We start from the raw sequence: 26,804 nt of genomic DNA, 5'->3' as shown, positions 1-26,804 counted from the left end.
CATACAATGGAAGGCTACAGTACACAGGGAAGGCTTGCATAAACAGATGGGTCTTCTAACATCTGCCTTAAAATAAAAATGTTGCTGCATGTCTAATCTCAGAGGGAAGATGATCTAAATACATGGGTGGGGGCTTTGTCTTTTGCATGTGTCTTTCCTTTGTTAGTAGTAGCCCCGCCCGTCCTAGGAAGGTTTAGGCCATTTAAACCATTTTAGCCTGTTTAGGACATTTAAATCTGCATGGGAGCCACCCCTGGATAGCAACTCCCATCTAATTTTGAAGGGTCTTCCATATTAGCCTTGAATGTGAGTTGAACTGTGTTTGTTTTTGCTGAAGAAAATAAAACAAAATAATTAATCTATTTGATGGGGGGGTAAATAAGAATTTAAACACTTGCATGGTATTCAGTACTTGCTGATTTTAATAGGTCTTCTATCATACTGATAAGGGCCGCGGTGGCTTAGTGGTTAAGACGCTGAACTGCAGACTGGAAGGTCGGCAGGTCAGCAGTTCGAGACCCGAGTGCTGCGTGACGGAGTGAGCTCCCGTCTTCAGTCCCAGCTTCTGCCAACCTAGCAGTTCGAAAGCAAGAAATTGCAAGTAGATAAATAGGTACCGCCTCGGCAGGAAAGGTAACAGCGTTCCGTGCACCTCGGTGTTCAGGCATGCCGGCCACATGACCACGGAAGCGTCTTCGGACAGAGCTGGCTCTTCGGCTTAGAAACGGGGATGAGCACCGCACCCTAGAGTCAGACACGACTGGTTGGGGCCACCTTTACCTTTACCTTTATCATACTGTGTGGAAAGTTGTAATGCACATTTCCTGTACATTTCAAACTTGAAGTTTCTATTGAAGCAATACATTGAAAAGAGAAAACATACTGTTCAGCTCCCCATTTTCCAAGACGTCTGGCAATTCCTCTGTAGAATCACATACATCACTGTAACTTTTTTTTCAAAGGCACATCAATTTATCTAGTTATGTGATTAGCTGAAAGTTTTGGATGCCTCCCATGGTATATAGATGAATGCCAAAACTACAAAGTGTCTTGTGGAACCTTAAAGGTATTTCCACAAACACATATGGTCATGAAATGGACTAGCAATGGAGTAAGTGAGAAATGTTTAACTATCTTGCTATAACTATCTGGGGCAGAGATGTGGGGCTTGGCTCAAAGACTCTGGAAACCCCGCAAATGAATTCCTGAAAGCTTTACAGGGCTCGCTACCTTACATCCCAGCAGTAAGTATTAGGCCAGTGGGTGGGGTAATGCTGATAAAATTTAGGCTGAAATCCTATACCCACTTACCTGGGAATAAACCTCATTGAACTCAGTGTAGACATGTATAGAAATTCACTGTACATATCTTTGTGGCTGTGTTCATGTACTATTTTAGATTCTTTAATATGAAAGAAATAGGACTGCCAAGAAATATTCTTTGGAACAACAGACAACCCCTAATCATAACACCTGGATATCTAACTGTGAAGAGCAAATGTTTATATTAGACTTAATACCTCAAGCTCGTTGGGAGTGGATTCTTGATCAGGCACATAAAGCTCTGGGCATATATTTGCAAGAAGATCCAGAGGCAATTCAAAATTCCTCCTCCCCACCCATATTTCTCCCATCGAAGAAGTATCCATAGTTTTGGAAATTACTTCTATGAATTGACAGCCAGCTCTTTTTGTAAGGCATTTTTGGCACTGAGGTTTCAGTCCATGGCTTCACAGTATTTGGAGGGATGCCATAATAACATATTGGTAGAACAGAACCTTTATATTTTGGCGCCTTCATAATAAAAGATTTGTAGCATTATTTACTATATTGTTCCTTATATTCTGAACTAAGGGAGAAATTTAGTTTGAACCTGATGAGGGCTATGTCTAATGCTAAAATCATACTTCTGCTGTCTAACCAAGATAAATTTGTGACAGAGTAGCCAGATTTGCAGTTTAGATTGGCTTAGATTTGCAGTAAGGAAAATGTTTATTGAAATTAATTTGGTGAATTGTAAAGATGTAATCTAATGTGATACTTTATCCATTGTTATGGTTTATTCTTATGAATTTGATAGAAATGCATAAGGATTTTTATTGTCTCACTTGTGTAAATGCTATACATATTGCTTTTAAATTATTGTTGATAATGGGTTGTATCCATTTGCTTCATGCTAGTGGAAAGTATTTCTGCTTGTGTAAGGCAGGGCACCTGATTTTCTCTGATCCGCCTTTCTACTGCAGACATCTGTGATATATCCCATACTGTTCTGGAGCACCTTTGGGAAGAGCTTTTTGGGGAGTACAGGATGCTGCAGTGAGTAGGTGGAACTGGTTAAAACTGAGTGTCCTGCCTTGTCCTAACAGGAGTGCAAAGCAACTTTTAGATCCGATCCAATATGTTTTTATTGTTTTATTTATGATTGTTGTAATGACCATAATAGCTGGAAAAAGAAATACTATGATACAATGCATTAACTTACTATTTGTGGCTAAAGAGCACTGTAACCTCCAGAATTGACTTGCTAAGGCTATTCATCAGTGGCGATAGACACATTCCTAGCGTTTAGATACCCCTTTACTAACAGAACATATGACCTCACGTGGAGGGTGTTTCTATCTTAGTGTCATTGAGCAAACATTCTTGAGTTTGTCTGGGATGATCTAAACAGTGGTCTAAATACTAAATTCAGACACATGTCTCAACACTGTCTAGTGTCCTGGGCAGTCCAAAACATCACCCCTAGAGAGTCATTTGCATGTCAGATGGCCCTTGTTTGTCTACCAACAGTTCATAAGAGTTCCCACTTGGAAACTAAACATAATCTTGAAACCCTTATCCAGGCCCCCATTTTAGCCTTTAGGAGCCACTTCACTCAAGGTTAATGAAATTAAAAACCATTTTTTTCTGGCAGTCATGACATCAGCCGGGACAGTCTCCTTTGAACTCAGGTTCCTCTCTTTGGAGAAGGAATTACTTATTTCCACCATGACAAATCCCACCTTTATGCCAAAGGTGAACTTGCTTTTTACAGGGCTCAAGAACTTATTCTGCCCTCCTCCTTCCTTGTCCAGCTACAGCTCTTGAAAGGGAGTGGCATTCTTTAGATGTGTGCAGGGCCATTAAGTTTCACACAGACAGGACAATGGGATGCACTGCTTTTTGGCTTCCTCATGCTAGCTGTCCTCCACTTGAGGAGAGAAACAGGAATTCTGTACTTACCAGTGAATTTCTGTTCTTCTCAAGGGAAGGAGGACAGCAAGGCCTACCCTCTATCTTACTGGACCTCTGTAGGGGTGGTTTACCTTCATTATTGAGGGAAGCTCTTTCTCTCTCCATTTCAGGACTTACCTGATATAAGTGGTGTCTTGAGCAACTAGTTTTCTGGCATCTTTCTCCGACTCCTAGGGACTGGTTTGCCTGGTCATCCTCTTTTCTATCCTTGAGATTCTGTTCACTTCTACTTCATTCCCATAGGATTCCCATAGTATTCTGTGGTACTTTCTGCCTCATAGGCTAATTTTGTCCACTCCATCATTTTCTGCATCTTTCTTGGGGTGGGGGGATGGGGGAGTCTATTTTCCGCTCTACACTCTACCTTGATTAGAAGTATCTGCATTTGAGGCAGGCCTCTCTTCCTCCAGAAATGACTTGGAGCCTGCCTTCCCAGTCCCATAAGAAAAGCTGTTGTCTTCCCTTGAGAACAGAAATTCACTGATAAATACAGAATTTCCATACCCATGGCAGAGAACTCAAAGACACATGGACAGCATATAAATCAAGGAAGTGACTCAAGCTCCAGATAACAGATCAAGTAACTCTACATGCACACAGGGCCTGACCTGCCTGTCCTTGTGTTGATGGTCTGCCCAAAGGCATGTTTATTATGTCCCCTTTTCCTGGCGATGGGATGGGTGGCAAGTAGGCAGCCCCCAGTGATGGCACAGGTGGCTCACATGCAGGTCTTCATGGCACAAGCAAGTAGCAGAGCTGGCACTGTTATGCAGGCGAGCTCCGTTAGCAGCAGGAGCAAGCTGTACTTACACTTACCATCAACACCGGTGAGTGGTAGACTGGTGGTATAGGCAGGAACGCTCTGGTGGGTGGCACACCCACTACCTGAGAGCAACTGGTTGGGATTTGAAAAATGTCACCAGCATTTATGCCACATCCTCTGAGATGTATTGGCCTGAAAATAAATGGTGCTGAGCAGAGCTAAAGGCATTGGTGCTGGGCAAGGATGATCATGGTTGCAGCTGATGGTTTTCTTTCAAATAAATATGGAAATACATTGTTACTAAGCAATATTTTCATCCCGTATAACTCAGAATTGTACTTCAGTGCTTCCATCTTGGACTGAAATACTTTTGCCCCAATCCAGAAAGGGAGATATATGTGCAAAAGCAGCCATACACCCACAGCTTGGTTTTTTGAGACTGGATAATGGTGGTTAAGTATTGGTGTTAATTCCACTCCAGGAATTAATCAGTTAGAGAATCCAGGTTTCACATCATGCATCTTCCTGTAGCACTTATAAGGCAATTTGTCCCATTCTACCCACTGCAGACTTTTATCTTTGATGCTTGTTTTCATGATGCTTTTATATTTCATGATGTTTATATATTACTGGCCTGTTTTATAGTATAGATTTTTTTATTTGATTTTATTGTTGTTGCAAGCTGTCCTGAGAACTTGGTTACAGGGCAGCCTATAAATGCTTTCAGTAAATAAATAAATATAGACAGACATGTGGTACAAGATTTTGTGCCTTTGATTAGGGCCAAAAACAAGTTGCCAAAATACTCTATCTGCTCTGGAACAGGGTAGCAGATGCTATTTAATCATAATTTTTAGATTCATAGTAGCTTCTCATAAAAAAGCAGAGTCCCTCAAAAACCCTGTTGTCATGGGTAACTGGGCTTTTTGACATAGGAATGTATTAGTAACACCAAAGCCCACAGCATAAAAAACAATGAAGCTCCAGTCTGAGAGCATGATTGATCAAAAGCCAAAGAGCAGCTACAGCATTTGATACTTAATGGGCCCACTGTTGCTTATCTTCAATGATAAGTACCTACTTATTATTTTGTGGCCAGCGCTACATTTTGCTTGATGGAAATTGCATCACTTTTTCTGAAGAGGAAAAAACAACAATAACCCAGCAACAAAGAGTTCTGTATTCTAACGATTTGGTACCTTTGCAAAGCACTTTCAGGTCCATAAAATAAAATTGTCTGTAAAATGTTCCGCTATGTATCACAAAGCTTCCATATTATGGTTCTTTGATCTGGCAGATTCTCTCTTCATAGGCTATGCCTGTTGATTATTTGCAATATTATTTATTTGGATTTATAAGCTACCTTATCTTTACAGCAGGAGTGGGCAATCCACAGCCTACAGACCCCTGTCCCTGGATTTGCTGCAGTGGCAGCAAAAAACTTGCAGCCATTGTGAGCATGTGCAGGTCCTGTGGCGGGAAAGGAAGGGAGCACCTCCCTGCAGCCCGATATACCAAGCCAATTGAAAGGCTCAGCTGGGGTGTGGCCACGAGGAGATGAACTAAATGGGAACAGCAGCAGGCAGTTCCTCATGTGTTGGCTAGTGCCATTGCTTGTTGCCAGCTTCCCCACCCACCCATACCTGGTAATAGTAGATCTTGCAGTTGACAGAAGTCAGTTGCCAGTTAATGGGGCTGGGAAGGAATTTTACCTGCCTTCTAATTGGCAAGAAAGGGGGGGGGGGCATGGTTTTCGCCTTCCTCATTACAAGAGTAGTCGGTGTGAAAATAAGTTGAACTATTTATTTGTGGGTGCTCTTGGTAGAATTGTATTGTTTATGCCACAACTTTGTGGGGCGTGATAGGCATTGGGCTGGATCACTTTGGGAGGGAGAGTTTGGGCTCCCCACTTCCCTACGGTGGGATCCCCTTAGGGGATCCAGGTGGGTGAGGCACCAAGACCAGGCCAGCAGGGTGGCTGCAAGTGTGCCACATCCAGGGTGGAGGGAAAGGATTCATATTAGCGGTCTGCACCGTGCAGGGCCTCTGACCCTTCCACCCACCACCAACACTCCTGGCAGATGGGCCAGGAAGGAAAATCGGACAGCAAGCAGGCTGCCTGATGGCGGGATCCACGCCTTAGGCCTCCGCCAATCCTATTAATAAAGTTGTGGCCAATTTAATAACCCATTTAAGTTGGTGTCTCTGGTTTGTCCCTTTCATCTGCCACATGGGCACAATTAGATGCTGCCAGACAATTGTGCTCCTGGAATTCTCCCAGGACTGTGATTCTGCTTTTAAACAAGATGGATGCTCTTGGCACACCTTGCTTTCCTATGTGTGTATGTGCCGCCACCATGGTGGCAAATTTGGTGATGGCATTTTCAGTGTTGCCAGGAGTATGTGTGTCCCCTTGTGGATGTCAATGAAGCCCCCTGGTCTCCAGAAGATGCCCAATCCTGCTGTAATTGCTTAAAGCTGGTAACAACAGTGAAGATGGCCAGCTCTGGTTTTAAAATATTTTAAAAATTATGTTAGTGACTGGCAGTAGATTCTGATTTAAAAAACAAAAACAAAATTTCAAATGTCACAAAAACAAGATCATTTAAAAAACCGTTTATGGGAAACACAACACACACCAGGTGTCTTCAAACTCAGCAGTTATTTATTGTAACTTACAAAAACACATAGCAACCTTCTTTGACTCGTAAGAAGAGTATGAACAACTTAACTGAACAATTGTGCTTGGTAGCTGGGATAGGCCTCTCAAGATACTAAGCAGGCCCAAATGCTCCTAGTGACTTCTGCCCCAAAGTGAAAGCATTTCTTTCTATTCTTCTCACATGGCCTACTAACACTGAGGCCTTTGGGGCTTGCCTCTTTAAAGAGGCAGTACACAACAAATTTCTGTTGCACATTTTTAGAGCGGCAACTCCTTGTACTGTAACTATTCAGGATCTTTCATTCAGATCTGTAGTGACAATGGCACTTGGTTTCCTGGGGGGGATCTTTACAACAACAGAATGAGAAATGTGTTGGAGTATTATCCAGATTTTCATGGAATTGGCTTTGGTCCATCAGGGACGCACAAGTCACGCAGCGCTTGAAAGGAACATACTGCCAGGTTTGGTGTGGGGGGTACAATGGAACATCATCAAACTGGTAGGGGATGCTCAACCAATGATAGAGGCTTGTTTCTTGGCCCATGTCCAGACTTCCCCCTGCTACTACATTATGAATGGAGAGCAACTTATAGGCTCCCTATGAGAGCACCCCCCTCCCGCAATTTCTCCACATTCCAGCAATCTGCTGTGGAGTTATTCCTCTCTCCCCTGTTCCCCAATGTGCGCACTTTTGCTTTGGGAAGCTAAAATCCCCAGTTCTCAAATGCAGCGACTGAAGGCTCCCCTTGAGAGCATCCCCCCCCCATTTCGCCCCATTGCAGTAAACTGTTGCAGAGTTATTGCTACCGCCGCCACCACCACCCCTTTCTTCTTCTCTGGGCACTTTCTCCCTCCTTGCAATGACAGGCTCCCAAAACCTCACCAGATTGAAGAAGATACTTTACATAACATCAAAGAAGCGACTTTATACAATATCGGAGATGCGATTTCACACAACAGTGAAGAAGCAAAGTAATGAAAACGTCAGAGAAGTGCATCATCACAGAGGCTAATTACTGGCAAAATGGGAGTGCAGAGCAATTCCGAAGGCTGGAAAGGCCCCGTGAGGTCACGGCCAAGTGAAAGATACACCCCTGGGCAGGGCTATCATGACAAAGTAAATGTGGAGGATAGGAGCACACAGCATCAGAATCACGGAGAACCCAAATTAAAGAAATAAAACAGAGAAAAAGTAGTCTCAGAAAATCTAGCTTTTCCACTGGAAATCTCTGGGGTGGCTACAGATTGGCAATGACATCATCTGCCGCCAACAACCTTGAAATGCTCCCAATTCACAGCAAATCCCCTGTGAGGACAGCCCCCTTGTGTACCTGAAAAATGGCTGGAAAGTGACCCAGTCTCAATGACTTCTGGTCAAAACCAGGAAGCAGCTATTATCAGGTATGCTGAAGTGGAATTGGGGCTATTGTAGATTGTGCCAAATCCAGAGTGTGTATGGCCACATTACCACTTGGAAAAAGGTTAATGAAATAAAGATGTCTTGCAGAGGGGCTGAGAGAGATAGAATGTTTACCATCTCCAATGTAAGCATGGTTATTGTTCTGTGTTGAGTCACAGAGTTGTGTGCTAGGTTTTAATTTTATTTAATCCAGTCCCTCAGGAAGAGGCAGGTGGGAAGAGAAAGAAACAGAGCCCAGCTTCCAGCAGGGGAAATAGAACCAAGCTCTCTAACATGTCTTTCCTAGCATCTCTCTCCTATGTTACTGGAATCTAAGTAAGGCTATTGCCCTATTCCTCGTTGAATTTAGGCAATCTGGGGCTAGGACCAGAGCCAATCTTCCATCTTATTGCTTACTTACTTCTGAGTAAGCTGACACATCCAAGCAAAGTTGGATGTGTCTCTTCTGATCTCTATATGAGAAAGCTCTATTTGGGGCTTTTCCCCAACTGAAATAGCCTTGCAATAGAACATGTGTAATAATTTGTAATTTATGTATTTATTGACAGTTTAAATCCTGCCTTTTTGTTTTATTTCAAAAGCAGCTAAGGTTGTGTACAACATCCTGATATAAAACAATCATGCAACCAAATATTAGATCAAAGAAAAACACAACAGTTACATTTATGTTAGGATGTTGACTGCTTTAGCAATACAGCCACAAGGGCTAAAATATTGTTAACCAGGCCAAAGGCCTACTGAAATAATGAAGTTTTCAGATGTTATGTATCCAAATACCATTAAAGAGGAAGTTGTGTGGACCTTCCAGGGCAGGGAGTTCCACATCCTAACAGTATTAAAAGCTGCTGAGAGGTCTCAGAGAACCAACCAGAATGAATTCTGCATACCTAGCTCCTACTGCAGATTGACTAAGGCTGTTTCATTGGAAAATGGAAGCCAGATTGGAAGGGGCCCAGGAAATCCATCTCACCCAGAAATCCTTGGTATTGCTTACATAATACCATGCCAATTGTGTTAGTACAAACTATCTGAAATACACAAAGCAACTTTTTTCTGAGAAGAAAATCTAAATAAACAAAGGCTTCAATCCAGAGTGACTGTCCTTCATGTTCATGCTTGCATGCATGCACCAAGGTTTTTTAAATTGAAGAGAAGTTTTAAAAGCTGCTTGCTGTGTGTTGTGGTTGGAGTGGGGCTGCAATCAGGTGTGACAGTAAAAATGTCTGGTGGATCAGAAGAATAGCATTTCTTTCCACTCAGTTGCTTTCCCACTTTTAGCTGACCAAATTTGCTAGAAAAAAATTTTGGGAGATGAGATTCAAGTTGAGCATCATTTAATGGATTAGATAATTCTGGACAATAGGGGGGGGGTGCGTGCGTGCGAGACAGAGTGAGTTCTAAAAAAAAAAAAAAAGTCCTACAACCGTAACTTCAAAAGAAGCTAACAAAGTAAACAAAGGGGGATGGGAAATAGTAATAAGCAAAGTCCCCTGACCTTCTGATGAGATGTCACCCTGGGAGAAGGTCTGACTTCTCTGTGTACCTAGGGTCATCTGAATATTTCTTTGTTCCTGGATGTTGTATGTATACAGTTCTTGTTGTAATCCATTCTAAATTGAGAATCCACTCCAACTGCTATTTTTACTGCTTTATTTTAAAATATTAATCCCACACAGAATGCCCTATTGGTATTTAGTAGCATGCAGTACATAAATACCTGTAGCATGCGCCCTGCTTCCACCATTATTTTATCTGTCAACTTCTTAGGAGGTACAAGAAAGAATGGGACAAGGAAGAAACTAGAAAAAAGGGAATTATTAACACACTCAAATTAGCCCTATTTCCCAGTTTTCTGGTTCCTATCAATGGTAAATGTCTCCATTTTGTTCCTAATTTTGCCATTTGGGGTGATACCTTAAACATTCTGTCATTGTTTCTAGCATTGCTAGCATTGTCATTCTTCAGCGATCAGTGCCTTGGCCAGGGTTTCCAAAATTTGAGGACCAAATGAGATGCAACACCATTTGTACAATTAGCCATTGCAATTACCAATTGTGTGGATGGCTTTTTTAAACAAAGGGAGTCCAGTCTGGACTGGGTCCCAGTGGGGAGGTAGGGGGGCTTTAAACCTTTGCCCCCTGCTGCAGTACCAATCCAGATCCGGCCTCCTATACCTGCTTCTTCCATTGCAGCAAATGGAAGCATTCCCCACCCCTAATGTGAATAGCAGGCTTGGGGAGTCCAGTATGGATAAGAACTACAGCTGGGGACAAAAGACAGAAGCCTCCTACTCCATGCCATTCCCTGTGCTTGCAATTCACTTTCAATGAGCCATTCACTGAATTGCCAGCTGTGTGAACAGTGTCTCATCTAGTTGGGCTCTGAGCGGGTGGCTAGAAGCACCTTGTTTCTAATGTGCATGTATGTGCATGAACTGTAAGGCTAGGCAACATACAGTGTAGAGCCTGCCACTGGGACTTGTGAGGTATATTTTGAACTCTTAATATTATTGTAGGACATTGATGCTTTTCTAGAATATGTTTTGCCGAAAGAGACATTTCTTGGCTTTTAATTCACTGGCGGACAGGCTATAAATGTAGCATGCAGCAGGCAGTGAAGAGCCTTCAGCGATGTGTGATGGTGGACGGTGTAGGGCTTGCAAAGTTGTTCTTTATATGAGAAGAGGAACATTACAAGCACATTCCTCTTCACCTGTGAAATGTTGGCAAGAGTATATAAAGAAAACATGTAAGAACTCAGGCAGCCAGTGCAGTTTTGCAGCCATCTCAGGGAAGGGGCTAAAAGGAGTGTTTTTCTTGCCTGGAGGATTTGCCATGCCTAGATATAAGGTGCTGGAGTAGCTGTATGCTCTTATATTGCAGGTTAATAGGTTCACAGATGTTGTCAGGAACCATGACCTTTTATCACATGAGCAGCCCGAATGGACTCCAACTACACCTTTTAAAAAACCTTTTATAACAAACAATACTCTATTTTTAAAACCTTGTCATTTAAAAGAGTTTCAAAATCTGTCTAATGCTGAATAAACAATTCAGACTTAATCTCTCCTAGAAAGGCATGTCAGTGCAAGACAAATAACCAGACATCTGTCTATTTTCTTTTTTCTCATTTTGCATTTATATAAAGGACTGTAATTTCAATGAACTGGCCAGCCACAAAAAAGTGGTTTCTCTTTTCTTTCTGTAGGCAGTGTTTACTGCAGCCCATAATGAATCATTTCTGGTAAAATGCTGGATATGTGCGGCTTTGGGAAAGTCTCCTACATGTTATTTCATGTTCACAATCCCTTTGAAGCTGGAAAAACAGAATAGTTGTGGCAGATGCATTATTTTGCTCTGAACATGTTGATTTATAACAGTGGATGCCAGGGGCTTGTGCTTTCTACTGATTGTCAATATAGTTGGAGAAAAATTTAAAATAACTGCATTGTTGCAAGAAATAAAAATACATAAATTTGGTATGTTCCACATGTACACCAGCTTTGCAAACTCGTTGCCTCAAATCCAGCTGTAGTTGCCCTGGATGCTGTGCATCCCCATGCATATCAAAAGACATGTCCCATCATTTTTATGGAGAGTGAATAAGCATCATGATCAGGGCTGGTTTCAAAAGTAGGCATGGTTGGACACCTGCCGAGGGCCCACACCCCAACAGGGGCCCATTAACAAAAGCTCCCTGGATTTGCTCCTCCTCTTCACCATTTCAGTGTGCTTGTTCACCTATCTCTTGGTTTTGTCTAGATAATGGTGGTGGTGAGAAGGAGAGCAATAAATGCCAACACCTACTTACTTCATTGGCTCCCTACCTCTCAAATAAGCAAGAGGTAGCAGTGATGAGAAAGAGGAAGAGGTGCAATAGCAGCTGGTGACAATGGCAGTGAGAAGACAGACTCACTGAGGATGGGACCCATTGAGGGTATTTTGCCCTAGGACCCTCAAAAACTAGGAGCCAGCACTGATCATGATACAGATGCATATATGAATCCACATTGCTTACACACACACACACACACACCAACCACTGTTTCTAAACACTGATCTCCTTTGTGGCAAATGGGATTTTTCCTTTAGCTATCTTAATAGATGGCTTTTGGTTCCTGAAGAGATTTTGCTCCTTTCGTATAGATAGGTTTTAGGGTGTTTTTTTTAAAGGCTTAATTATCTGCACCCTTCAGCAGATTTTTTTTCATTGACACAAATAAGATTTCATCAATCTTATTGATGAATCATTAAGTATACATAAAACAACTTAATGAGAAATATTTAACAAAGTCACACATAATTTTGTAGGAAAGAAGGTCGAAAGAAGGTATTTTTCATACCCGAAGTCCTTTCAATTCATGCTGATTGCATTTTGATATAGTTGGATTTAAGGCTCTCACCAAGCCTCTGCTATCAGGGAATGTCAAGCAGAAAACCAACTTTGCCTGTGATAAGAATTCTGTCTGACATGCTTTAATCCTTGCAATATCTTCTACAGGCTTATTAAGGAAATGGTATAGACTTGAACTTTTACAGCTGCTGCCTATTTGCAATTTTAGCAACATCTGGAATGCAATTGTTATTCAGTGAAAGTAAGGGGGAAAGTTTAATATTGCAGGTAATTTGGGGGAATAATCTATTGATTCTAAATTCAAACACACTCTTGCATATTAAAATTGCCTGGATTATCCCAATATTTAAAGACATATAAAATAAATAAATATGAGGCATATTGTAGCTGGGAAGAACTATGTAGGTTTGTTCTGACAATCCTGGGTATGATGCTATGCCACTGTCTAGTGCTCTTGCCATTATCTTGCTTAATTTTCCCCTATCATTAAAATACAGTTTTATTTCAATCCATGGTTGATATTGTGGATCATGGAATACACTAATTTGTTGATTACTAAATCCTTCTTACTTTGTTTGGCCCTCAAGTGTTGCGCAACGTAATGAACACTAAAGCTAAATGAATATCCACAAATCCATTGTTCTCTCCAAATGTTAAAATTAAATATAATAATTGGAATAGATCTAGAAAAAATAGGAATAGAGCTGGAAAAATGGTTGTAATACATAGAAAAAACAAGCTGGGTTTTTCACACATTTTGCCATAATCACAGTAATTATGAAGGAATTTTGTCATGATTGGTTCTGTTTCTTGACATGTGCTCTGTCAACGGTTGTCAACCTAAGGTGTAGGTCTGTCTTTTCCTCCCAACTTCAAGACATTTTCTTGTAAAATAGAGTTAGCTTGCATGATTGCTTATGTGAATGGCTCAGTTCCGCTGTTGGATTCATGATGATCCAGTGAACTCTGACCTGCTGTAAAAAGATAGCATTTGTCACTCATGGGCTGACTGAGTTAGAGAGCAAATACTGTAATCACTAGATGGCATACCAGGGGCCATAGTATTATGTGGAAAACCCCCTCTGAGGCCGTACACAGAGTTCCAACCTCGGAGCCCTCATCTGGGCTCCACCCAGCCACTGCACTGCAGTGATTCCCTCTATGACCGGAGTCTTGAACCGCAGGCCTGTGGGCCAAATCTGCCCTTTCTTGGAATCCCAATCAGGTTCTCTACAGTTCCCCAGATGGCCGCCCATCCCTCCCTGGGTCCCACCCCCTTTTACCCAGCCACTGATTGTTTGGTGGTTTCTCAGCTGTTGTGCCATGTTTTCACCATTCTGAAAGGTTGGCATACCTCCCCTAAGGCTTAATTACTCGGACTAACATTTTAAAGCTAAATATGCTGGTATTTTTTGTATTTTGGCCTTGACCCTTTTACCTGTAACTATGCCCACCACTGGAATGCAGCCCCTGAGAGCTTCTCTGAAACTGAATTTGGCCCTCAGGCTGAACGAGGTTTGTATGGGCGCTTTGTGGGCATATTGGGGGGCAGGGAAAGTAGCTGAGGTCTAAGAGATCCTAAGCCCTCCCATCTCCTGGCCATGGCCCTGTCCCCAGGAAACATTTTGACGTAGTCAAGAGCCAGTCATGAGAGGGGGTTATTTTTCTTCTGTATGAAAAATACTGTAAGCCCCACCTCCTTCTAGGCCCGCCCTATAAGCAAGAGCCAACATGCCATAGATAGGAAGGAACAGAGTGCTGCAACCTCAGAGCGCTGCCTCCATCAAGAGAGCATAAGATTGCTTTCTTAATGTTCCTAACATGTTGTTACGTCACTTTATCCTGGTACATATTATTTAGCTAATCATGAGGCCCGAAACTAATTGCCAAGTGTCTGTTGTTTATCCTAAGAGAGAACAGTGGGAGGCATCCCTTTGAATCATTTGACCCTAAGCTGTGATTTTGTCATGTTCCTGTGGATTTAACATTTCAGACTGCAGATGGGGAAACGGATATGACTGCTGCTGCTCCCCATATGTTTTTCGAGTCTTATTGCTTCCCAAAATGTAATTATTTTTTCTTCATAATCTTTTTAATATCAGCTCATTTTCTCCCCCTTCAGCTTTCTCCCTCCTGTTTTTTCTTCCACACAAGCATTGATGGGTAGGTTTGAAGTTCACTGCAGTTGTATACATATCACTTGACTCCTATAGTTCGTAGTTGCCATGTTTTGTTGCTGTCATTACCAAAACCATTCCTTATACCAGGCTGCCTGGAAATCTAGTACCCACAGTGGTGTACTAGCTTCATAAAAGTTTCTTAACTTGCCTCCTCCACCACCTCCTCCTCCTCCAGTAATTGATTTTCCTGTAAACTAGTCTATACCACAATGAGTGAAGTACTGTAAATACCAGGAATTTCAGTGGTTTCTCCCTGAAAAGCAAGTTAATACACCCAGTGTCTTACTGTAACTACTTATGTTTAAAATGAAAACATGCTTATTAAGAAAGCAAACATATACCCAAAAACATTTCAGAGGGTAAATCATAAACAATCTTAGCATTATCTCAGTTGTAGCAGAACTCGACAGCAAAGTGTATAATATTTGACCAACATGTTTAGATTAAGAAAATATTTGCAAAAGCATCTAAAGTATACTAGGTGCTATACAAAACTTTATTTATCTATTTAAAAGATTTATAAGGCATCTTTAGGGTAAACCTTCCCAAGATGGCATTACAACAAAATTTACAATCACAAAATATAATAAAACAATGAGAACAATAATAAAAAACAACGATAAAATCAGAATTAACAGTTAAGACCAGATAGTACTATATACCCATGGCCCCCAGTAGAATCCTAACTCCATTATAGGCTGAGTTAAACAGGTGAGTCCTTAGAACCCTTGAAGGCCGTCATTATTGCTGGACCCTGGCAGACATCAACTTGAACAGAGTTCCACAGTTAAAATGCACATGCCTCTGTCTGTACACTCATGATCTGCACACTCATGATGTTCTGTAGAAGAAATAGTACCTGTACACAACCTTAGGATAAAAATGGTCTCATTTTAGTGGAATTTTCATTATAGTCATCTTAAGGTAGAAAGATGGTGAGCTTTTCTACATGAGGCTGTTAATCTGCTGTATATACTTTTGGTTTTGTTTCAGAATTGAGATCCAACCACTACATGAAGAGTATGTCCTTTCCTGCTTTTCAGCTACATAACCTCTAGGTGGCACTGTGGTAGAGCAGAATAGCGCAAATACACAACTGGAAACAGCATTTTCTTTCCTGTTCTTTAAATACTACCACATTTCCCTGCTCCAATAAAACTTGCCAAAAACGTTTTTCAAAAACAGAAGCAAAACTGGAGGGCCACGATGTCATCTAAAGAACCCATAAACAACCATGAATAGGGAATGAAGAGGACAAGATAAATGCATCGTGTAGAAAAGCTCAGGAGGGGGGGTGTATGTTGTAACTGATTTTTATTTTTGTAAGTAAGGATATTTTTTTACACTGTATATTTTGTTGTTGTTGTTGTTCAGTCGTTCAGTCGTGTCCGACTCTTCGTGACCCCATGGACCATAGCACGCCAGGCCTTCCTGTCCTGCGCTCTCTCCCGGAGCGTGCTCAAGTTCATATTCATTGCATCCGTGATGCTATCTAGCCATCTCATCCTCTGCCGTCCCCTTCTCCTTTTGCCTTCAGTCTTTCCCAGCATCAGGGTCTTTTCCAGGGAGTTTTCTCTTCGCATTAGGTGGCCAAAATATTGGAGCTTCAGCTTCAGTATCTGTCCTTCCAATGAGCACTCAGGGTTGATTTCCTTTAGGATGGACTGATTTGACCTCCTTGCAGTCCAGGGGACTCGTAAGAGTCTTCTCCAGCACCACAGTTCGAAAGCATCAATTCTTCGGCGCTCAGCCTTCCTTATAGTCCAGCTCTCACAGCCATACATTACTACTGGGAAAACCATAGCTTTGATTAGACGGACCTTTGTCGGCAAGGTGATGTCTCCGCTTCTTACTATGCTGTCTAGGTTGGCCATAGCTTTCCTCCCAAGGAGCAAGCGTCTTTTAATTTCAGGGCTACAGTCACCGTCTGCGGTGATCTTGGAGCCCAAGAAAGTAAAATCTGTCACTGCTTCCATTTCTTCCCCTTCTATATGCCAGGAAGTGATGGGGCCAGATGCCATGATCTTCGTTTTTTTAATGTTGAGTTTCAAACCAGCTTTTGCACTCTCCTCTTTCACCCTCAACAAGAGGCTCTTTAGATCCTCTTCGCTTTCTGCCATTAGGGTGGTATCGTCTGCATATCGGAGGTTGTTGATAATTCTCCCAGCAATCTTAATTCCGACCTCTGATTCATCTAACCCGGCATTTCTCATGATGTACTCTGCATATAAGTTAAATAAGCAGGGTGACAATATGCAGCCTTGTCGTACTCCTTTCCCAATTTTGAACCAATCGGTTGTTCCATGTCTGGTTCTGACTGTTGCTTCTTGACCCTCGTACAGGTTTCTCAGGAGACAGGTAAGGTGGTCTGGTACTCCCATCACTTTAAGAATTTGCCACAGTTTGTTGTGATCCACACAATCAAAAGCTTTAGCATAGTCAATGAAGCAGAAATAGACGTTTTTCTGGAATTCTCTTGCTTTCTCCATGATGCAGCGAATGTTGGCGATTTGATCTCTAGTTCCTCTGCCTCTTCTAAACCCAGCTTGTACTTCCGGTAGTTCTCGGTTCACATACTGCTGAAGCCTAGCTTGTAGGATTTTGAGCATCACCTTGCTGGCATGTGAAATGAGCGCAATTGTGCGGTAGTTTGAACACTCTTTGGCGTTGCCCTTCTTTGGAATTGGAATGTAAACTGACCTTTTCCAGTCTTGTGGCCACTGTTGAGTGTTCCAGATTTGTTGGCATATTGAATGCAGCACTTTAACAGCATCATCTTTTAGGATTTTAAATAGCTCAGCTGGAATACTGTCATCTCCGCTAGCTTTGTTGTTACTAATGCTTCCTAAGGCCCACTTGACTTCACTCTCGAGGATGTCCGGCTCAAGTTCAGTGACCGCACTATCATGGCTATCAGGGACATTCAGATCTTTCCTGTATAGTTCTTGTGTGTATTCTTGCCACCTCTTCTTAATCTCATCTGCTTCTGTTAGGTCCCTGCCTTCTTTGTCCTTTATCATGCCCGTCTTTGCACAAAACGTTCCCTTGAGATCTCCAATTTTCTTGAAGAGATCTCTAGTCTTTCCCATTCTGTTGTTTTCCTCGATTTCTTTGCATTGTTCATTTAAGAAGGCCTTCTTGTCTCTCCTTGCTATTCTCTGGAACTCTGCATTCAGTTGGGTATATCTTCCCCTTTCTCCCTTGCTTTTCGCTTCCCTTCTTTCGTGAGCTACTTGTAAAGCCTCATCAGACAGCCACTTGGCTTTCTTGCACTTCTTTTTCTTTGGGATGGATTTCGTTGCTGCCTCCTGAACAATGTTACGGACCTCCGTCCATAGTTCCTCAGGCACTCTGTCTATCAGGTCTAATCCCTGAAATCTATTCCTCACCTCCACTGTATATTCATCAGGGATATGATTTAGGTCATACCTGAACGGTTTAGTGGTTTTCCCGACGTTCTTCAATTTAAGCCGAAATTTTGCAAGAAGCAGCTCATGATCTGAGCCACAGTCAGCTCCAGGTCTTGTTTTTACTGACTGTATGGAGCTTCTCCATCTTTGGCTGCAAAGGACATAATCAATCTGATTTCGATATTGACCATCTGGTGACGTCCATGTGTAGAGTCGCCTCTTGTGCTGTTGGAACACTGTATATTTGCATGCATCATTACACAAGTCAAATAATATAAGGGATTATTCCCCATCCCTAGTCACAAATCTTCAGATGTCGAGGCAGTGGTGCGTCACTCTGTTTAATTATTATCATGACATTACTATATTGACACTTCTAGTCATGAGTGTTTATCACTTTTTTCCCCCTGTGAAACTATAAAGCCTCCCACAAAATGCATTGCAAAGGCAGAAGGAAGTTATTCATAAATTGTTTGTTTTGGGGAAAATAATCATTTTTGTTTTTTTTAACAGAAAGAGAGCTGAACAAAAGAATACTTGTTAGAATTAATGTTAATGTTTAGAAACTGCCAATGAAAGATGTGGATTGCTAACTTAGGTGATGACCCATTGCTTTGAAGGGGGAGTTGTCTTCTTTGAAGTTGTGAGTAGAAGCACAGCAGGTGTTGGTGTCCTAGAGAGGCAGATGGGTGTATCACATGTTTGGACAAGTATCCCATTATTTCAAGCAGAAATAACTAGAACATTCCCATAACATTTTTACCGATTCCCTTCTTTATTTTGGACGCTCTTAATTCTGTGAGGATTCTTAACCTTTTAAATTCTATTTCACATCAAATGTAGATGGGTTTTGTTTACATCTCCTGCACAATTACAAAACTCCCACTGATTTTTAGTTTTCATTTATGTTTCTACTCTTCCCTTTTCTGATCATTCAGAGCTACTTAGAGCATGAACACTGCTTCATTCTACATCATTACTTGTATAAAAAATTAATGCAGTGCTATTCTAACCCCCATTTCAAGCATCTCTGATATCATAGAAGTTCAGAAAGTCCAGAATAAAGGACCTAGGAGGCCTTACTCTGAGTCCTTTCCCACTACTGTACACTGAGCTATGACATCAAGGTCCTGCTGTAATTCTCTGCATCGACCCAATTTTTATTGTTGTTGACAAGTATACGCCCTGCCATTTCGTATCATACTCCCAACCATCCTTGCTACAAAACGCACATACCCACCGACTCAAATTATTCATGTGTTCCATGCACCCAGAATATGCATTGTACACACATGCATATGTCCACACCAATCCAAGATCTTTTCAGGACTAGAGATGGAAACATGATACTTCCTGTTGGATGGGTTGGCCTGAGCTGACCAATACAAATTCCCCGGGATAGCCAACAGCAAAAATGTTGTGTGAGGGAGAGTTAGGTGCAATTATCATTCTGGATGAGAAGCAGAGTGAAGCCAGGGGTTGAGAGCTGTGTGTCCTGGAGAGAGTGGGAGGGAGTGCGCAAGTGGGTTAATCCAATGTTGTGTAAGCAAATGTCTGCTCGTGCAGTGTCACTTTCCCATCCTTTTCTCTCCCTGCAGCCCTATGGCTCCAAATCTGCTCTGGAGGGTCTCTCAACCCTCTGGAACAGATTTTGGGAGACTGCATGGGAAAGGGAAGCCATCCCATCGACAGCAAGAAGCTGCCATTAGATACAACCCAATGCTTACACATGCATCTCTCTCTTCTAGCTTCTGTATTAATAGTTACCCTACCAAAGACATTGTAACAGCAATAATTGAAGGGTCAGGCATACAGATGTCTGTTGAAGCATTTCTAGAAAGCTGCTTTATACCACATCAGATTATTGGTCTATCTAGCCCAGCAGTGGTTCTCAAGGATTCCAAGTAGAAGGTATTTCCCAGCACTTGCTACCTGACGCTTTTAACTGGGGATGCCAGAGGCTGAACTGAGACCTTCTTCATGCAAAACAGGTGTTCTACCACAGGCTGTGATTTATTTATTTATTTAATTTATTACTCGCCCATCTGGCTGGTCACCCAGCCACTCTGGGCGATGTACAATAATAGAAACAGTTTAAAACAATAAAATTCTACATTAAAAACATATTTCTAAAAATACCCTAATCCACCCCAAATGCCTGCAAGAACAACCACATTTTTAATGCGTGGCAGAAGCTCATTAAAGAGTCAAACTCTATGATCCTTCCCAAAGTTTGAAGCACCATAAAAACCTGCAAATCAGAGACCATGGCGGCACACAAAATGCCCCTTGTATGTTCCAGGGACAATTACATCTCTACAATACCCCCTCCAAGCCTTTGAAATGCTGTAATCTGTGCTATAGAACCACATCTTAGCTCCAGTGAGATTAGTTCAGTGCATCTTTTAATGAATTACACCAATCTAGGATGCGTGTGCAATTTATGGTTGGCGTCTTCACAAAATTGGTTGTATGTTTTGACTAAGTATAATTGAAAGCAAGGGATGTGCTGTTGAAATTTTGCGATCCGACATGCTTCAAATGGTGTTAACATTTGCTAAGATTAAACATAATTAAATTAATAGACATTTTATTATATTAACAGATTGAACCACTGATACAGAAGGGCCATGAGAATGTGGTGCATCACATTCTACTCTTTCAGTGTAGTAGCAGCCTGAATGATAGTGTATTGGATTATGGTCATGAGTGCTATCATCCAAATATGCCGGATTCATTCCTCACCTGTGAAACAGTCATTTTTGCTTGGGCCATTGGAGGAGAGGTAGGATAAATAGTTATTGCAACTTATTTATCAGACACTATATAAATGCTGTTTAATGTTTTGTCAGTTTAATAGAAAAAAAATTAGGTGGTATTCCTAAATTTTGTTGAAATTGGCATCGGAAGGCAGGTATTACCTGTATTGAACATGATGAAATCTACAGCCAAGCAACAGCTTCTACATGGTACAGAGATATGGGGCTTTCAAAATCTTGCATTATTTGTATTGTATCCAGTACAGCTTATTAAGGAGCATTCCAGGGGCTACTATATACACTTCAGCACTCTATTTGTAATTGGAAACAGGGTCATTTTCTTTATCCGTGAAAATTTATCAGGAGATCCTTAACTATTACACAAAACTCATTGGTATGTCTGAGTCTCACCTAGCAAAAAAATGTTATATAAAACAAATTGCACGGTACCCAGAGAGTTAATATGTAGCATCAAGTTTTGATCCAACTGTTGAAGAAATTGGTATACTCTGAGAGTTACTTTTTCCTATGTAAACAAGAGACAACGAAGAAATATCCTGAAACTACAATTCACAATTTCAGAATAATACAATATCCCTGGTATAACCCATTTATGTATAAACCCAGACTAGAATAAGTATAAATTAGAGCACGACTTATTCAAGACTGGTAAATTCCAGTTGAGAAGAGAAATCACCTTAGTGAGATTCCAGATTATACCATCTGTTGTACTATTTTATTTTTATATGTATGTATGTATGCATGTGTGTGTGTGTGTGTGTATATATATATATATATATATATATTTATATCCCATCTTTCCATGATAAAAGTAAACTCAAGTTAGCTTATTGTGTGTGTGTGTGTGTATCACAACAGCAACCAGACCTAACAGTAAAACAAATAGCAGTAAAGACAACATGATAAAACATCATCATAAAAATCTTATCAACAGTAGTGAACTAAAAACAGCTCAAATGTTCAATTAAAAAATGCCTGCCAGAATAAAAGCAAGCAATAAAAGCAGCCGAAAAGGGGGCCTGAGGAGCCTCTTTTTGGAGGCTATTCTGTACTAGGCAGTACAAGTTCCTGTATAATCATTGCCCTAAATTGAAGACCTCTGTCATTTCTCTGATTATTCATTGACACAGTGCCTGGGTTCACCAAACACGGTAACTCGCACTCAGTGGTTGAGTGTGGGTTGTCTGTTGAACTGTGGTTAGTGTGTTGTCTGAACCCAGGACATTTTCCACAGGGTGGCTTGTTAACCATGCAGTGTGGCTTATTTTTCTCAAACAAACCACCATGGTTTGTTGCTGGGTTGTTCAGGGTGGTTAACAAGCCACCCCGAGGAAAATGTCCTGGGTTCAGACGGTACACTAACCCACAGCTCAACAAACAACCCATGGTTCAACAGTAACCCACACTCAACCACTGAGGGCATCTCTATACCTGCAACTTATTGCACATTCATGATTGGTCACTCATGAAAGTTTGTGGATGCATACATGACATCATAATCCTCCAGTGATTCCCCCCCCCCTGCCATTTCCCCCTGCCTATCCCATGTTACCCATTCATGGATCACTGCCTTGGCGAAGGGGCTTGCATAACTCAGTGAAGCCATAAGCTATGCCGTGCAGGGCCACCCAAGACAAACAGGTCATGGCAGAGAGTTCTGACAAAATGTGGTCCACTGGAGAAGGAAATGGCAACCCACTCCAGTATTCTTGGCAAGAAAACCCCATGGAACGTATCACAAGGCTAAAAGAGATGACGCCGGAAGATGAGCCCCTTAGGCCGGAAGGTGTCCAATATACTACTGGGGAAGAGCAGAGGGTATTTCCAAGTAGCGCCAGAAAGAGTGAAGCGGCTGGGCAAAAGCCGAAAGGACACTCAGCTGTGGATTTGCCTGGTGGTGAAAAGAAAGTCTGATGCTGTAAAGAACAATATTGTTTAGGAACCTGGAATATAAGATCAATGAATCAAGGTAAGCTGGAGGTGGTCAAACATGAGATGGCAAGATTGAACATCGACATCTTGGGAATCAGCGAACTCAAATGGACAGGCATGGGCGAATTTAATTCAGGTGACCATCATATCTACTACTGTGGGCAAGAATCCCTTAGAAGAAATGGAGTAGCATTCATAGTCAACAAACGGGTGGGAAAAGCAGTACTGGGGTACAATCTCAAAAACGATAGGATGATCTCAGTATGAATCCAAGGCAAACCATTCAACATCACAGTAATTCAAGTCTATGCCCCAACCATTGAGGACGAAGAAGCTGAGGTTGATCAGTTCTATGAAGACCTACAACACCTTCTAGAACTAACACCAAAAAGAGATGTGCTCTTCATCACAGGGGATTGGAATGCTAAAGTAGGAAGTCAAGAAATCACCGGGATAACAGGCAAGCATGGCCTTGGTGTACAAAATGAAGCAGGACAAAGGCCAATAGAGTTTTGCCAAGAGAACATGCTGATCATAGCAAACACTCTTTTCCAACAGCACAAGAGGCCACTCTACACATGGACATCACCAGATGGTCAATATCGAAATCAGATTGATTATGTCCTTTGCAGCCAAAGATGGAGAAGCTCTATACAGTCAGTAAAAACAAGACCTGGAGCTGACTGTGGTTCAGATCATGAGCTTCTTATTGCAAAATGTTGGCTTAAATTGAAGAATGTAGGGAAAACCACTAAACCATTCAGGTATGACCTAAGTCATATCCCTTATGAATATCCAGTGGAGGTGAGGAATAGATTTCAGGGATTAGACCTGATAGACAGAGTGCCTGAGGAACTATGGACGGAGGTCCGTAACATTGTTCAGGAGGCAGTAGCTAAATCCATCCCAAAGAAAAAGAAATGCAAGAAAGCCAAGTGGCTGTCTGATGAGGCTTTACAAGTAGCTGAGGAAAGAAGGGAAGCGAAAAGCAAGGGAGAAAGGGGAAGATACACCCAACTGAATGCAAATTTCCAGAGAATAGCAAGGAGAGACAAGAAGGCCTTCTTAAATGAACAATGCAAAGAAATCGAAGAACGCAATAGAATGGGAAAGACTAGAGATCTCTTCAAGAAAATCGGAGATCTCAAGGGAACATTTTGTGCAAAGACAGGCATGATAAAGGACAAAGAAGGCAGGGACCTAACAGAAGCAGATGAGATTAAGAAGAGGTGCAAAGAATACACAGAAGAACTATACAGGAAAGATCTGAATGTCCCTGATAGCCATGATAGTGCGGTCACTGAACTTGAGCCGGATATCCTAGCGAATGAGGTCAAGTGGGCCTTAGGAAGCATTAGTAACAACAAAGCGAGCGGAGATGACAGTATTCCAGCTGAGCTATTTAAAATCCTAAAAGATGATGCTGTTAAAGTGCTACACTCAATATGCCAACAAATTTGGAACACTCAACAGTGGCCACAAGACTGGAAAAGGTCAGTTTACATTCCAATTCCAAAGAAGGGCAACGCCAAAGAGTGTTCAAACTACCGCACAATTGCGCTCATTTCACATGCCAGCAAGATGATGCTCAAAATCCTACAAGCTAGGCTTCAGCAGTATGCGAACCGAGAACTACCGGAAGTACAATTTGGGTTTCGAAGAGGCAGAGGAGCTAGAGATCAAATCGCCAACATTCGCTGGATCATGGAGAAAGCAAGAGAATTCCAGAAAAACGTCTATTTCTGCTTCTTTGACTATGCTAAAGCCTTTGATTGTGTGGATCACAACAAACTGTGGCAAATTCTTAAAGTGATGGGAGTACCAGACCACCTTACCTGTCGCCTGAGAAACCTGTACGAGGGTCAAGAAGCAACAGTAAGAACCGGAAATGGAACAACCGAGTGGTTCAAAATTGGGAAAGGAGTACGACAAGGCTGTATATTGTCGCCCTGCTTATTTAATTTATATGGAGAGTACATCATGAGAAATGCCGAGTTGGATGAATCACAGGTCGGAATTAAGATTGCCGGGAGAATTATCAACAACCTCCGATATGCAGACGATACCACCCTAATGGCAGAAAGCGAAGAGGATCTAAAGAGCCTCTTGTTGAGGGTGAAAGTGGAGAGTGCAAAAGCTGGCTTGAAACTGAACATTAAAACAACTAAGATCATGGCATCTGGCCCCATCACTTCTTGGCATATAGAAGGGGAAGAAATGGAAGCAGTGACAGATTTTATTTTCTTGGGCTCCAAGATCACCGCAGACGGTGACTGTAGCCATGAAATTAAAAGATGTTTGCTCCTTGGGAGGAAAGCTATGGCAAACCTAGACAGCGTAGTAAAAAGTGGAGACATCACCTTGCCGATAAAGGTTAAATCAAAGCTATGGTTTTCCCAGTAGCAACGTATGGCTGTGAGAGCTGGACTATAAGGAAGGCTGAGCACCGAAGAATTGATGCTTTTGAACTGTGGTGCTGGGGAAGACTCTTACGAGTTCCCTGGACTGCAAGGAGGTCCAATCAGTCAATCCTAAAGGAAATCAACCCTGAGTGCTCATTGGGAGGACAGATACTGAAGCTGAAGCTCAAATATTTTGGCCACCTAATGCAAAGAGCAAAGTCACTGGAAAAGACCCTGATGCTGGGAAAGATTGAAGGCAAAAGGAGAAGGGGACGGCAGAGGATGAGATGGTTAGATAGCATCACCGATGCAATGAATATGGACTTGAGCGCGCTCCAGGAGAGAGCGGAGGACAGGAAGGCCTGGCGTGCTATGGTCCATGGGGTCACGAAGAGTCGGACACAACTGAACGACTGAACAGCAACAACAACAATCCCATGTTATCCCAAACAGAAAAAAAATATGCAGTACTTTTTCAGCCTGCGCATCAGGAGCACCATGGCCTGCATCTGTGCTTTTCCCATAACATGAAAAACCCACTTCGTTTTGGTTTGTTGGGCATGCGGTCATGATGACAACAGCAATGACATCAGGGTGGTGGACATGTCAGTATACTGACCTGCCAGCTTGCTGCCATACTGGCTTGCCACCATGCCGTGACTAAATGCAATTCACCAACTTTTGCTCCCAACTTCAGCTGCTTACTCCACAACACAGAGTGGCCAGCATGCCAGCAGGTCACTAGGAAACCAGTGCCAGTGGGGACAGGGTTCATGCAGTTCAGTGGAGGTGGCTGTCCACCCGCATTGCATGTCAATCACAACCAAACTGCCAGTAATCTGCAAAGGGAGGGAAAGGGCCAGGAACCAGGGAGGAAATTTTACAGTGCCCTCAGTGCGTGCAATGGCTTTTTGTGGAAAAGTACCCACCCCATGAAAAGGTAAGGAATAGAAAATAATGAGATAGAAACAACTGCGTAAAGGAGCCCAATCTAATCCCGTGTTGAAACGGGATGGAGAAAGCCCTGGTATTGATGAGGATTTCTGCCCCCGTGTGATGAACCTCAGAGAGCAGGTTAGCATGTTGTGTAAACAGCCCCAGTGACTGGGTTTGCATGACACACCAACCCATCATGGATAACAAGCCATGGTGGGTAGTCGTGTCATCTGAACCCACACTGCTTCCTGCAGTGTAGCTTATTTATGGCAACCCATGGCTTGTTGTAGGGGTTGTTCTAACCATGATGGATTGGCCTGTCATCTGAACATGGCAGAGCCAACCCTTTGTGGGCTGTGACAGTTGGGTACAGAGCTGCTCAGCAAGAGCAACAGAAACCCCTGCTGCTCTTCCCAGTCATGCCCACTTGTGCCACCTCAAGCTTCCATTGCCAGTGACTGCCCCTCCAACCATGCCCAAATGGCATTATGGAGGAGCTGTCACTTCTTCTCCAATCCCTTAAAAAAAATAAAAATTAGCCCCCAGGAATTTGTGTGAATATGTTCCGATTATCATCATCATCATTTGTTGATCTTTTGGAGGTGCACAAGTGCACACTTACAGATGTCCAATGTGTATAGCCTTACCTTGTCAATACCCTTGTCTGTTTCAGCTGTCAAAGGGAATGAAGTGTCCCTGGCAACATACAAGGAAATTAACAAGATGAG

The 26,804-nt window shown here is 42.2% G+C and overlaps 1 protein-coding gene across 1 annotated transcript in view; it reads left to right on the top strand.

The window, feature by feature from the left end:
* Positions 1 to 26,804, top strand: part of MOXD1 (monooxygenase DBH like 1) — a 70,517-nt gene that overhangs the window by 24,865 nt on the left and 18,848 nt on the right. Inside the window, exon 5 of the mRNA XM_084827539.1 lies at positions 20,632 to 20,811. Within this exon, the coding sequence (XP_084683665.1) occupies positions 20,632 to 20,811 (180 nt within the window). The remainder of the gene's footprint in view (positions 1 to 20,631; positions 20,812 to 26,804) is intronic.

This window comes from Heloderma suspectum, chromosome 1 (genome assembly GCF_057233095.1).
Source record: "Heloderma suspectum isolate Gila_16-S chromosome 1, 16-S_ref, whole genome shotgun sequence".
Taxonomy (NCBI): Eukaryota; Metazoa; Chordata; class Lepidosauria; order Squamata; family Helodermatidae; genus Heloderma; species Heloderma suspectum.
This window is presented reverse-complemented; position numbering and strand designations above follow the sequence as displayed.